Genomic DNA, 11,181 nt, shown 5'->3' with positions numbered 1-11,181 from the left:
CATTATCCTATGGGAAAGAGAGATTGGCTCTACAGAAACCCAAAAGGCAGAGGTGAGCGGAAGTTCCAGAAATATCGGAATTCATTTATTATAACATGGGTTTTAGATCCCTAAATCGTCCGTTTCCTCCAAAAAGAAAAATCATTTATAGATTAGATATCCATTTATATGATCTTTTCTTGGAGAAATGCAAGCGCGCATTGAGTTTTTGTACCAAAGTCCTTTGCGTATTTGCCATGGTTCTAACATTAACAAACACTCGATTCCAAAGCGGGAAGACAGTTTCGATGCTGTTGAAAACCGCTATTCTTACGTTTACGTTTGACCGTGAGATGTTGACCTCTAAATTGTAATTGAACAGATAGATGCATTTCACAAGATTTCGTTCCACTTTTTGGTGCTCCGATAGGATGTTACGTACCTATGTTTATATTTGAAACATCCGTCTTAAATGTTTTATTTATTCATTTATTTTGTTTATATACAATCTTGGCATTAAGCTTACATTCTACCTAAGACCGCTAATTATTCAAACAAACGACAACCCAACACGTCTGCCAATAGAAACGGAGAAATAGATTTTACAGGTTATAATTCCACAACTTGTTGTTATAGTAAAAACAGGGGAAACCCAAAAAGACGTTACGGGCTTGCAACAGCCCGTGAGGTAAAACAAAAAAAAAAAAAAAATGTAAACGGGCTCCTTTTCCGCTGGGAGCTGAAGAAGAGGATGAGACGTTCCTCTACGGTGAAGCTCATTATAATTAATATGCTCCCGCGGGATCAGCGGCTGATATTGTCCGAAGATTTTAACTCGCGCCTTAACATAACATTCCAACGTAGGATTGCATAATTGAACCACGACCGCCGAATCAGAACGACGGTACGACGCCGTATTGGGCGGCGGAAGCGTACACGTGGCCGACGAGAACGATGTCGTTGTCGTTGTCGGCTTCGGTGCGTTTGGCGAAGCGGCCTTTGATCCTCGGCCGCGATTCGGCGTAGGCTTTCCTGGAGGCGTAACGAATCGTCTTCTCGAACTTCCTGTTCTTCCGCTTCTCCCGGTACCTCGAAACCCTAGCTTCCCTGTCCGAACCGCATATCTGCTGATTCGTGGTTCCTACCGACAATGAGGGGCTTGGATCGCCGGCAGTTGCTGTCGACCCCCCGTTCACATTTCGTCCAAAGGGTATCGAAATTTCCGACAGGGAGGTGCTTCCTTCCGGGACAACGCCGAACTCGAGGGACGACGTCGATACCTGAAATACGATACGTTCAATCAAGTCGATTTCTCCCAAGGCCAGCTATTTTTTGGTTTAGATTTCGATTTTGATTCATAGAGCTATATAGAAAATAAATTGACGGAATTTGGCGGGGAATTACACTGTGGCTGGTGGATTGAGTCGGGTAGCGGAGAGCGGAAAGCTTTGATCTGCAGAAGTCTATGTCGAAGCAGTGATCGGTGTTAGTCGCTGAGACATGACTGGGTTTTGTCTGAACCGGGACAACGCTGTCGGATCCACCGCTGTTCTGCGGCGGATGAAACGAGTTGGGGCACTCAAAGCCGATCAATCGATCGAAATCGGACAAAACAAAGTCAGAGGATTTCATTTCAGCAGTTGTGTCGATGTTAATTTTGTTGTTATCATTGAAATCGAAGGGGATCAGCCACGGGCACACTCCAAGGTCATCGGAATGGCCCGTCGTGGCGGGGAAATCGACGGCAGCGGAAGAGGTGAAGTTGCCGAGGAAGGAGGATAACTTAGCGACGGCGGAGTCGAAGAAGGGCTCGACAGGGATACGGTCATGGCGGCTGGCGAGAGGGTTGGCGGAGTGGATGTCGGAATCGCATGAGACGCAGAGAGCGGCCGCGTCGGCCTTGCAGGTGACGGCGGCGGGAGCCTGCTCGCACACTTGGCACACCCACACGCGCTCGTGCCGCGACGACGAGTAAATCCTCGAGTCGCACGCTATGCAAAGGAACACCGAGTCGACTCGGCAGAACACGGAGGCGGCGACCGATTTGCAGCCGTCGCAGGGACGCGCCGCCGAGCGCCAATCGCCGGGCATTCCCTTGGCGTGATCAAGCTCGATTCCCATCGCTTCTCTCTCTCTCTCTGTTATTTGTGTTTTGGGAGCTAAAAAACGGAGCTGTGTAAGAGTCGGGTATTTGATTTGCTGAGGCGATATGTGGAGTCCAGTTAGGATCCGTCAACGAATCAAATCTCGACGCGTGGTTCAACAACATCCACCCGAATAATTCGCTTGTAATAATGCTTCTACATACTAATTTGACTTGCCAACATTTTTCCCCCCTTAAAATTAGGCTCACCGTTTGGGTTTTGGGAATAATAAATATCCTCAAGGTTTTATTTGTTGCTTGAGTATCTTGATTTTCTATTAAAAATATTATTATCTTAATTTTTTTTCATCATTTTATTCTTCGTTAAAGATTTTTTTTGTATGTACATATACAAATTCCAGATTGAGTTTATAAGTTTACAGATAAATATGGTAAAAAAAATGGCAGATAAGGAAAGGTTTGTCAAACTATTAGTATTTTCCTTGATGGATCTCATTTTCACAGTGCTAATAATAAGTAGTTGTAACATGAAATTTAAGAAAAATAATGTAAAAAAAAAAAAAAAAACTGAAAGCCGATGAGGCGGGGGGGGATTGGAATGGAGACAAAAGGGTCGGCATGATTTAGGTTTTAGTTTCTATTTTAAGAAACTTAAAAAAGCCTTCGACCCTTTTAAATATTTACTTATTTCGGTTTTTCTACTTTTTAATCTTACATATTATTTATTTATATATATATATATATCCTTTGTGTTCATATGTTGATAATTTAGGAATGCTCTCTCTCTCAACTTGTCGGATACGGCATTCGGCTTGGATTTGCTATCGTCCTGACCTCGATTTAGAATCACTAGACACTAGTTTGGCGTGATTAGTTCATATTCCAACTATTCCTTATTTATATCCTCACTTGTCATATCATACAATCTTAAATAATTGTGATGAAAAAAAATATCACATTAGTGTGTTATAATTGTTTTTGGGTTACAACAAAAAATGCCATAGACTTATCTTTGGATTTTCTTTTTCTTTCTCGTTTGTAGGTGGAATGTTATAATTATTTTTTGGAATTGCATAAATGGCTCTATATGTCGATTTTTTCTTATTAATATTTCATATATATATATATATATATATATATATGACTGCCAAGGCATGTAATAATTATTTAATGAGAAATCTTGCTCCGACATGATACAGGAAAGGGGTCCATAATTTGATGGCACTTCGAAAAGGTTATTTGTTTGGTTTGTGGGCATTGACTGCTCACTCGATTTGACCGCATCTCAATCCTTGCATAATGGCCAAAAGTGATAATCATTAATTCAATCTAATCTTTATATGTTTGTTATCTAACCAATGTTTAGATCCATGCGTGGATATTATAACTTCGGGAAGGGGAATGAGAATGGCATGTGCATTTGTGGCCGTGTTGCCGTTATTGATAGATATAATTTAGGAATGCATGGCCTATTTATTTTATTATCATTATCACGGCTCCTTAGTTGTCATGATTCTGTGGCCATTACACACACATATATTATGATAAGGTAAATTAATATTTACTGGATTTGGTGGAAGCAACCAAAGAAATGCAAAATAAGCTTAAAAGGAAGTGGTGGAGGTGACCTTTGCCAAATGCCAGCATGCCCACTCCGGCCTTCATTTCGAGAGTATGCATATGTATATGATTGACGCATCACTCACTCCTATGGAATTTAATAATCAGTGCGACCTGCCGTATCTTTACATGAACTCTACAAGTTATGATTTGTACAATGGACTCTGATATCTGCTACTGGTTACAAATAAAACAGTTTGTGGCCCTTCCAAACAAATTTATTGGGCTTTAAACCCATTCACTATTTTTTTTTTACAAATTGGCCAATTTTAATGCATATAAAATTTAAAGAGAATAAACTAAAAACAATCAACTATTTGCAGGAAAAACAATCAACTTTTATTATAAAAATTTGTCAAACGTTTTTGAAAAAACTACCATAAACCATATATATAACTTACAAAAAATTGTATAAATATTAGGTTTTTATTATGATATTTATAATTATATAATTTATATATGTCATGCATTTATAGTAAATTGTGTATACGTTTTATATTTGAAATTAAGTATATTTTATCAATTAATTTTATAACTGTATATAAAAATTTGATAATATTTTTTATTAATTAATGTTTGATATGTTAATCATCGACATGTGTTTTAAATAATTTTTTGGTAAATAAAATATCATATAGTGTATAATTTGTATATAAAGTGATTATATAAGAAAATAAACTATATTTTTAAAATAACATAAAATACATGATTTTAAAAAAAATTAAAAGTTGATGGATTTTTAAAATAAAATTTAAAAAAATTTAAAGAAGATCTCTGACAATCTAATTTCAGTCTTTTTTTCAGTAAGATTTGAAGAAATATCGAAATTAAAAAAATTATAATCCAACAAAATTTTAGTTATATTCTAAAAAAATCGAATTCTCATAGGGTAAACGAAAAAACTAATCAGTCATATTCACTTGAAAAATCTGTCAACTACAACTCATTTGTTAGAATTGCATTCAACACACAGACGAAACTCTCTCTAAATTTCATCCCTCTCAGAATAAGTTCTACTAATAAAAAACCTCACATAAAACTCTCACCAGAAGAATGAAGATTTTTCCAATAGATCTCCGATACACATTCACTAATAGAAAATCTCTCTTTAAGTAAAATATGTTTTGTTCTCTATATAGCACACTCACTAATAGAAAAACTTTCTTAAGTAAAATATATATTGTTCTCTGTGTAGAACCGATATGCACTTGTGTCTCTTTATATAGGTTTCTCTTGTTTGTCCTAGATTTCCATGAATTGATCTGATAACCTCCTCTCGAATTTGCTCCGATATCGCCTCTATCTCCAACATCTCGTTTCTATCTCCAACTCTTCAAGTTTTTTACTTTATCTCCAACTCTTCAAATAATTGCACTACCATACCCACAATGTGTTTCGGAGATATTTATGCGGAAGCTGTTCGTCTGATGCGTCTCCATAAGGAAGAAGATCATTATGAGTGGTCATCGTCACATTATCCTATCCGAAACCATCTTTATATATATGTTAGTTTTATGAAGCTCAAATGGACACGTAACCCCCACCCCAAAAAATTAATAAAAAAAAGACCATTTATTTTATTTTTATTTTCTTAGCTTTCTTAATAGAATATAAAGCCATCTGTGTCTACCTAAGGCGCACGTACAAAAGAAAGAAAAGAGTTAAATATTCTTATCTACGCTTCAGAGGGAGGAGGAGACGTTCTTCAGCTGCACACCACGAGCCAACGGTCAAACTCGTTACGAAATCCCCCCCTGCATTCAAAACACGGCTTTGCTCAGTTTCTACTCTTCTCGTCATCCTTCTAAAAGTCAAACAGCGTGGGCCAATACACCATCCCCCCCAGAGATTAAAGGCCATTAAATTAAGAACAGATAACACAGAGAGGGAGGTGTTTTTATATTAAACACGAGACTCATGAGTTGTGGTTAGTTAAGAAGAAGCCCGTTTCCCACACGAATTCTGACCTTTCCCGATCCAGAGAGAGAGAGTGATGGGTTTCTTCACCACAAAGCAGATGGGAAAGTACAAGCTGGGACGCACCATTGGGGAAGGGACTTTCGCCAAAGTAAAAATGGCAGTCGACACTACCACCGGAACCTACGTGGCCATCAAAATCATCGACAAGTCTTTGGTCGTCCACAAGGGTCTTCAGTCTCAGGTTAAGAGAGAGATACAGACGATGAAGCTCCTTCGCCACCCTCACATCGTCCGGATTCATGAGGTTGAATTCCCATCGCCGCTTTCTCTCTCTGCGTTTTCTTCTGCTCTTCTTCCAATATCATCTTTGATTCGCAGGTGATAGGCACCAAGACCAAGATCTGTATTGTCATGGAACACGTCCCAGGTGGTCAGCTTTCCGACAAACTTGTAAGACATACCTGCCACTTCAGGCATGGCAATCGTAAAACCCTGACAAGACAAAAACAAAATCACTTTTTGGTCTCACATTGTGCAGGCTTACCGGAACAAGCTGAAAGAGTCGGAAGCAAGAAAGCTTTTCCACCAATTGATTGATGCGGTTGATTACTGCCATAACAGAGGAGTTTATCACAGAGATCTTAAGGCATGTTTACCATTTTTGTTCCTGTTTCATATAATGCGACAATCTCACACATGAAATAAATGCTTTGCAGCCACAAAACTTGCTACTAGATGCTGAGGGTAATCTGAAAGTGTCAGACTTTGGACTCAGTGCAGTGCCTACGGTACATGCTTGAAACCTGATTCTCTCTAACAGATGAAATTCTTTGAAAGTGTAGCCTTATAAAGTTTGGTTATGTTTTAGTCAGGGGACATGCTATCTACAGCTTGTGGGTCGCCATGTTATTTAGCACCTGAGGTAACATCACTGCTCATGACAACGTTTTCTTATGTATAAAACTCAAAAACATACCTGCCTGCAATAACTCATGCAAAATTGTTGAAACAGTTGCTTCTAAACAAGAGCTACAGCGGAGCAGCTGTTGATGTCTGGTCTTGTGGAGTGATCCTTTTTGAACTTCTCGCGGGTTATCCTCCATTTGATGATCAAGCTCTTGTGGTTCTGTATAAAAAGGTACATTCCATTTCCTTGAAACCTGCAATTTTGTTATGGCTGATATTGGAAGTTCTTCGGTCTCCTCCTGAGTCATATGTCCGTATAGATACTCAGGGCCGACTTCACATACCCACCATGGTTCACCGAAAGCCACATAAAACTAATTTATAGGATCCTTGATCCAAATCCTCAAAAGGTACATGATCTGCAAACATTCACATCTCTCTAAACTTCCTACAGATTCAACGGTTATGCATGAAAATGTCTGAACAAAATCATTGCAGCGTATAACAATACCTGAAATCTTCCAAGACTCCTGGTTTAGGATAAATTATGCTCCGACTTATGGATACGAATGCCAAGATAAATTCTCTGCAGCTTACGAGTCAAATCAGGTAAGTTCACCTCTTAAGAAAGGAGTAACATTCAAGCTTAAGGCACTATCACTTTAGCTGAAAACCTAAAATGGTCAGCAGGGAAATGCTACAGAGAGAAATGCACCTGCATCATCAAGTTTCATAAATGCATTTCAGCTGATAGCAATGTCTAGCGATCTCGATTTGTCAGGTCTTTTCGAAGAACAGGCAAATATGTTCAAACTCAAAAGCTTGAATAAACGTTTGTATTTTAACTCATTGCCAATATCTTATATTGAAAGCTGCTTAATTCTCTCAGGATGACAAGAAATATAGAAAAAGGCTAGGGTCCAAGCACACAGCACAAGATACAATCAAGAAAATTGAAGCTGCAGCAACTGATGTTAACCTGTCAGTTCAAAGATTAAAACACTTCAAGGTATGTGTATTCTCCAGTATAACAAGCAAGAAGAAAGAAACTCACATAGGCAAAAGGGCACTAACAATCTTACTTGAATGTACCAGATGAAAATTCACCAAAAAGAGAAGACAGTGAGATCTCCTAGATCTTGTTGTGACTTATCAGCAGAGGTGATTGAAGTAACTCCAACCAACTGTGTCATAGAAATATCAAAATCCGCAGGAGAGCTAACAATGTTCGCTGAGGTACAAATAATAATCCCTTCAATTACACTATCGTTTTATATTTGGTTATTCACTCAGGTTGATACTAGGCTTTTCATGGACAGTTCTACCAAAGCTTGTCAAGTATATTAACAGAGCAAACAGAAACATCGTCACGAGAACATGACGACTAGCAAGTCACTTGGGCAGAAACTCAACAAAACTACCAAAATATATTATAGCACTACAGTTATAAAACTTGTGGACTGTGGTCCCTTCCCATCAGGCAAATTCCACAGGGCAAAGACAGAGGAAATAAAAAAGAAAAGAAAGGGGGCTTGGGGCTGATCATTAGCTGGATAATCAGATTTACATTCCCCACTTACCAGGTACATAGATCATGAAGGATCCTCAATGAAAATGAAGCGGTGCTTGATATATAACATGCAAGAGGCACTCCGCGGCAGCACAGTCACATAGGATCTATGACATCAAAGCAAAGCACCAAAAGAAAAAGCAAATATAGTTTGCCTCTGGTGTAAAAGTGAACATTAGATACCCTTGTAATTGGTTTTGCCAAAAGAGTAGTAGTACACGACAAGTTCAAACACATGAGCTGGCCACTCTCTATTGTTTCTACAAGTGACAAAGATTAAAAAAAAAATTGTAGGGTAGTGAGACCGTTATCTACCCGAGAAAAAAAATAACTACAAGAGAAAAAAAAAGCACACATATCAACTATAACCATATACGTAATCAAACTCCACACATTCCATACAACATAAAGCACACAATAGAATATGACCAAATGGTGAAATTTTGAATGCTTATCCACCCGAAGGAAATTGAAAACTTGGAACTCTTCAGGTCTAGAGGCGAAAGTTATCTATCATGTGAAACACAACATCTGTGCCATCGGAATTCAACCAGTAGGTCTTCACCTGGAAATGAGAATCGTTATGTAAATATGATGGATAGGGACATGATTGTATGATGGTTGAACCGAGAATGAGGAACATGAACTCTTCAACACACAAGGTTTCGTATATCAAAACTTGCCTGAATGGTATTATGAGCCACATAACGTTGCTTGCTCTTGTGAAAGCTAACATCCACACGTTCCCAAGGTAATTGAGTGAGGCCTTTGATCATCTCCTCTATTTATCACAAAACATGGATTTAAGTTTATGTGATCTCTTTTAGATTATCAGATGGAATGATGACAAACCTTCGAAATTTGTGTTCTCATCTACTACTAGTGTAGAAATTGGCTTGCAACTGACATTGTCCATCTTTCCATGTTCTACATGGATGATATGTGGATATTTTGGATCTGTTGCAAGAAGATCTGGCTGAAAGAGGAGAAGCAATAAGAATTACCGAATCAAACCCAACGTCACAACGGATTAAAAAAACATAACATGTACCAAGTAAACGCCTACCTTTGGGAGCTCATTCTGACGACGGATTGAGGATGTCCTCCACCCAACCATGTCTACATCGGCAGTGAAGGCAAACATTCTCTCTAGTAAATGAAGCAAATGTGATACCATTGACAGTTATGTATATACTGCACCTTTATTGAGAAGGATACAATCATAATTCACATTTGCATAGGCCGTACGGCGCTTAAAGGCATGTAAAGCTGATCTGTTCAAGTCATAAGGAGAGGGGAAATACTTCTGTCTCTGTCCTCGATGTCAACAGACGGAGAAGCAACATAGCCAATGAGAAATTTATATAGACTTACATAAATTTCAGATTGTCAGAATCCGTAGCCATCCGGAGGAGAAGAGGAGGTTTGCTATCATCCTTGTCCACCAGAAACAAATGCTTTCCTGTCCTCCCTGCTGCCAGGTGTGCAGTTTGGGATGCTGTTCTTTCAAGAAAAGGAAGGCCACAAAGAATAGGGAACTGAACAAAGACAGAGAGAGCATGTCATATTAGTTCTGACCGTCCGGGGAAATGGAAACAGGTCGAAACCATATAGGGAACAAAGGAGATCGTTTGACCTAGACATGCAACTTAAAACATCAATTCACCTGTCTATGACCCCTCGAACCAAGATGAGGTGTTGCGAAAGTTATAAAGTTCATAGGTTCTAACCCGGCAATTCTGTCACCTTTCTCACTCCCAGTCCTTGAAAGAGGATCGAGAGAGTTGGCTTCGCTGGTTTGCTCATAAAGCCTCCCAACAGCATATCTGGCAATAAGACCTCCTAATGAATGAGCCACAAACGAGATCTTCCTAAGGCCACTTCTATGCTTAATAACAGATAAAACCTGCATAAGATTACCACAATTAATCAAGGAAAAGAAACAAGACACTGATCACGAGTGGAATCAAGCTGCAGTGACGAGGATTCGAATATTCATTACTCGATACTATACCTCATTAGCCAGCCTCTCGCCCATCAGATCAACCCCATCAAATGTCAACTTTGCATAGTTACTCTCGCTACCTGCTTGCGGGTAAACCATCACTTTCATCAAATCAACAAATTCTGTCAACACCAGTATATCAGATGGTAGGCTGAAACCCGATCCATGCACATTGTTCGGATAATCTAGTAAACGAGTTATAAACCCTAACAACGGAAAACACAAGGAAGACACTCAAAAACCATAAGCCGATGAGTTAAAATACGTACGGTGCACGATTACTTGGTTCGGAAGCTTCTTCACGAACTGCTCCGCCGCAAATTTCCAATCCCCGGCACTTAATCACGAACCACGCAACATCTCCATGAACTTCCATACTGAGAGAAACGGGATGAAAATTATAAAAGCCGGTGATCCCCGTACCTTCCAACGATGCCGTTCACCATGACCACGAGATGATCCGGCTTCTCGGCGGACTCCATAGCCGCCGAATCGAAGACATCCTCGCCGCCGCTGTCTATCTCCGACTTCAGCCCCCTTCCACGGTTGTTCGCCGGAAAGCAACCGCAACCAATCCACCGCAGGTACATCATATGCGCGAAATTCTCCGACCAGAACTGCTGCCGAAAAGGGCGAAGAGATCAGGTCGCAGATGGAGATGCAGGGAAGGACGCGATCATGTGCAACAAACTAATAAAGCAAACGAGTGAAGAAGAAGAAAATAATCTTCATCGCAGCTGTAACACGTGTAAGTCCCCGATTCGTCGACTACGACAATTTAACAATTTATTTAATACAACATGGTCTCCTTGAAGTAATAAACCAACGATACCTGGTTGATTAATAATAGCAAGGGGATTTATATTTTGAAATCATAAAATATGGGGGGGGGGGGGGTTGGGGGTTTAATAGACAAATACATGGCTATCCAAAATAGCAGAACTCCTGTGATATTTTGAAAGCCCACCGCTTGATTTCTAATTGGGCTTTGTACCACTAGGCTTTCTCCTGCGTTCTTCATAATTAGGCTTTGTCTGATGGGGCCCACCTCTGTGTGCTCAAAATTTCTTATAAAAA

General features: G+C 39.5%; 3 protein-coding genes and 2 long non-coding RNA genes across 11 annotated transcripts; 1 reads left to right on the top strand and 4 right to left on the bottom strand.

The window, feature by feature from the left end:
* Positions 1-539: 539 nt before the first annotated feature.
* Positions 540-2,247, bottom strand: LOC104811812 (zinc finger protein CONSTANS-LIKE 5-like). Its single transcript, XM_010538635.2, has 2 exons — positions 1,384-2,247; positions 540-1,259 (listed from the first exon to the last, which is right to left on the bottom strand). Exons 1-2 carry the CDS (start codon positions 2,098-2,100, stop codon positions 873-875), a joined length of 1,104 nt encoding a protein of 367 aa, XP_010536937.1. The 5' UTR covers positions 2,101-2,247; the 3' UTR covers positions 540-872.
* A 2,936-nt stretch (positions 2,248-5,183) lies between these two features.
* On the bottom strand, positions 5,184-5,762 carry LOC104811808. The gene is made up of 2 exons (XR_771516.1): positions 5,671-5,762; positions 5,184-5,457 (listed from the first exon to the last, which is right to left on the bottom strand). It is a non-coding gene; the product is annotated as an uncharacterized LOC104811808 (long non-coding RNA).
* On the top strand, positions 5,453-8,333 carry LOC104811810 (CBL-interacting serine/threonine-protein kinase 21). 6 transcript variants are annotated; one of them, XM_010538632.2, is made up of 12 exons: positions 5,453-5,927; positions 6,002-6,073; positions 6,162-6,269; positions 6,340-6,411; positions 6,492-6,545; positions 6,636-6,761; positions 6,850-6,939; positions 7,028-7,138; positions 7,220-7,327; positions 7,419-7,538; positions 7,625-7,765; positions 7,849-8,333. In XM_010538632.2, the coding sequence occupies exons 1-12, from the start codon at positions 5,697-5,699 to the stop codon at positions 7,915-7,917; spliced, it is 1,302 nt and encodes a 433-aa protein (XP_010536934.1). In that variant the 5' UTR covers positions 5,453-5,696; the 3' UTR covers positions 7,918-8,333. The 6 variants fall into 6 exon arrangements, with proteins under 6 accessions (XP_010536934.1, XP_010536933.1, XP_010536931.1 ...); XM_010538631.2 differs by having other exon boundaries at positions 7,217-7,327; XM_010538629.2 differs by having other exon boundaries at positions 7,625-8,333.
* LOC104811809 lies at positions 5,921-6,692 on the bottom strand. 2 transcript variants are annotated; one of them, XR_771519.2, is made up of 3 exons: positions 6,600-6,692; positions 6,168-6,232; positions 5,921-6,084 (listed from the first exon to the last, which is right to left on the bottom strand). It is a non-coding gene; the product is annotated as an uncharacterized LOC104811809 (long non-coding RNA). The 2 variants fall into 2 exon arrangements; XR_771517.2 differs by having other exon boundaries at positions 5,921-6,024; positions 6,168-6,290; positions 6,600-6,688.
* Positions 8,324-10,882, bottom strand: LOC104811811 (putative lipase ROG1). The gene is made up of 10 exons (XM_010538634.2): positions 10,528-10,882; positions 10,374-10,441; positions 10,114-10,184; positions 9,766-10,005; positions 9,474-9,637; positions 9,318-9,373; positions 9,166-9,218; positions 8,952-9,075; positions 8,783-8,880; positions 8,324-8,664 (listed from the first exon to the last, which is right to left on the bottom strand). Exons 1-10 carry the CDS (start codon positions 10,695-10,697, stop codon positions 8,593-8,595), a joined length of 1,116 nt encoding a protein of 371 aa, XP_010536936.1. The 5' UTR covers positions 10,698-10,882; the 3' UTR covers positions 8,324-8,592.
* Positions 10,883-11,181: the final 299 nt, after the last annotated feature.

Source organism: Tarenaya hassleriana, unplaced genomic scaffold (assembly GCF_000463585.1).
Source record: "Tarenaya hassleriana unplaced genomic scaffold, ASM46358v1 Cleome2, whole genome shotgun sequence".
Lineage (NCBI taxonomy): Eukaryota > Viridiplantae > Streptophyta > Magnoliopsida > Brassicales > Cleomaceae > Tarenaya > Tarenaya hassleriana.
Note: the sequence above shows the minus strand (reverse complement) of the source record. Positions and strands in the feature narration are given on the sequence as shown.